Here is a 2337-nt window from a genome sequence, read left to right on the forward strand (position 1 = left end):
TTTTTTATAATTATTATTTTTTCTGCCCAAAATATTGAATATCAATGCTAAAGATAACAGATGGTTTTATCAGCATGCATTCCAACAATTTAACATAGATATCTCGGTAATTCCTTGAAATGTTTACTTTACAGTATCACATAAGAAAGGAGCGAGATATGCTGCAAAAGCTCAGATCCAGCTCTATCAAACTCTGCTAGACCTTGTACAAGATATATGATAATATGCATTAGGGGCAACATCTGTTGATATTGTCAAAGATTAAAGAAGACAAAGAGCTAAGCATTTTGAACAATCTGAAAAGGTTGTCGCCAGCTCTATCAAACTATTTGACCCTTTTTAATAATCTACTTGGGAGCTATATCTTCTGAACATTGCAAAAATTAACGTGACAAGAATCTAACGTGTATTTTAAGCTTGTGGCAAATTTGGCTTGAAGTTTTCCAATGTGAATTTACATGTATGGTAATTGCAACTGGTTTTGATTCTCAGGTTCATTGTAAGAACAGTTTATTGTACTATCTGGAATTGGATATAGTACGGACATATTCCTAAACTAAGAATTTCATGAAAAGTCTAAATTACCTCAATATGTCTAGCATCAGTTGCTGGCCGCTGAGTACCATCAGGTATAAAGTTTAAGTTGCCACCATGTTTCTGCAATTGCAAAGGTGAAGCATTTACACATGGCCATATTCCTAAACTAAGAATTTCACGAATATTCTAAATTACCTCAGTATATCTAGCATCACTTGCTGGCCGCTGAGTACTATCAGGTTTAAAGTTTAAGTTGCAACCATGTTTTTGCAATAGTAAAGGTGAAACATTTCTCAAGTTTTTCACCTCCATGGCCATTCGAGAACTATAGTCTTTCAATTGTGCTACTTCAGATTCTTTAGACTCCAATGCTGATTTTAATTTAGATATCTGCATATGAAGCATCACGCATGATTTTCTGATATTTAAAATATATGCATTGAATTGCAACAAGTAGAAATAATTAAAGACCTCATCTTTCAAGTCTCTAACTTCACCAGTTTCCTTATTAGCACGAGCTGCTCCAAGCTCAATCGAGGATACGCGTTCTGCGAACTTGAGTGTGCTTATTGTTTCTCCGAAAGAATTGATTTCAGGGTTTATATGTACAAACATCAAAGTCTTAGCTTGCCCACCTGCAGCATAGGTCGTATTAGACAAGATGGAACCAACAGTTTTATGATAACCCACTTCGCACTTTAAGACAATGTTTATAATAAAGGTCCCTTGTTGTACAACATAACAAGAGAGCAATAGTATCAAAAGAAGTAATAAAAACATTGAACACATTTCATACCTAAAGCATCTTGTAGGACTTGAGTAAGTTTACTGTTTCTGTATGGAATGTGGGAACTCTTTTGTGCAAGTGCAAAAATGACGTCTCCAAGAGCAGAGAGTGACCGATTTATATGTTGGGCTTCCTTCAGTCTTTCTCCCGTAGCTTCGGACTTATCTACTCTCTCGCTTCCAGCAAGATCGACTAGATGAAGACAACCTCTTACAATAGATCCAGAGACCAGTTCTTTACCTTGGACATGAATTGTCAAAACACTGAAAGAAATAGTTAGAAAAAGCTAAAGGAAATGAACTATTAAGAGTAGAACACAAAGGAAGTAAACAAATTGGAAGCTATGCTAAGTTAACTTTTGGACCTGAGCTTCAAATTTGTTAAGTCTCAAAATTACAAGATCGTATTTTAAAACATTCTAATAGCATTCTTCAACTCAGTAGAAAGGAAATGAACTATAAAAGTACCTATGAGATCGGCTGCTACGTTCATTTAAGGCAGTAGCACCAACAGCACGATTTCCTTGGCCAACTTTCATTAATTCAAGTACATCTTCAGTACAATTTACTGAAACCAAGCTTGCATCTGGAATATTGAGGCCATTCGGTTGAGAAATATTCATTATTTGTAGCGTGGGAAAGGTTAAGAAATCCCAAAATCAAACTAAGAGTAGGCCTATCCTATATACCAAGTAATGCACAGAACCAAGATTAGAACTAAGACCAAACATGAAGCAAAAGGAAGCATGTCCTATTTCTGAGACCAATCAATAAAATATATCTTGTTAATTAACCATAACTGTACTTGAAAAGGATATCTTCTGTTAGAGCCATCAGCCACCAAAAGATCTCTCACTTGTTCATTGTAAATTTCAATCATCTGAACGCTGATATCATACGTCAACACACTTGTCCTTGACTTCGATATGTTGAATAGATCGTTCAGAGCTCGATAGTTAACACCCCATGTTTCCTCTGTTTTTATGTCAGGTCCACTCTAGAAATTGAAGACTG

General features: G+C 35.6%; 1 protein-coding gene across 2 annotated transcripts in view; it reads right to left on the reverse strand.

The window, feature by feature from the left end:
- The window catches only part of LOC109834201 (kinesin-like protein KIN-14F), an 8354-nt gene that overhangs the window by 977 nt on the left and 5040 nt on the right, over positions 1 to 2337 (reverse strand). For both annotated transcript variants that reach the window (XM_020402147.1, XM_020402148.1), the window contains exons 11-16: positions 2142 to 2320; positions 1792 to 1956; positions 1334 to 1587; positions 1009 to 1172; positions 733 to 927; positions 586 to 657 (exon numbers count right to left, since the gene is read on the reverse strand). In XM_020402147.1, coding sequence (XP_020257736.1) covers positions 586 to 657; positions 733 to 927; positions 1009 to 1172; positions 1334 to 1587; positions 1792 to 1956; positions 2142 to 2320 — 1029 coding nt within the window. The remainder of the gene's footprint in view (positions 1 to 585; positions 658 to 732; positions 928 to 1008; positions 1173 to 1333; positions 1588 to 1791; positions 1957 to 2141; positions 2321 to 2337) is intronic.

The sequence above is a fragment of the Asparagus officinalis genome, chromosome 3 (assembly GCF_001876935.1).
Source record: "Asparagus officinalis chromosome 3, Aspof.V1, whole genome shotgun sequence".
Classification (NCBI taxonomy): Eukaryota; Viridiplantae; Streptophyta; class Magnoliopsida; order Asparagales; family Asparagaceae; genus Asparagus; species Asparagus officinalis.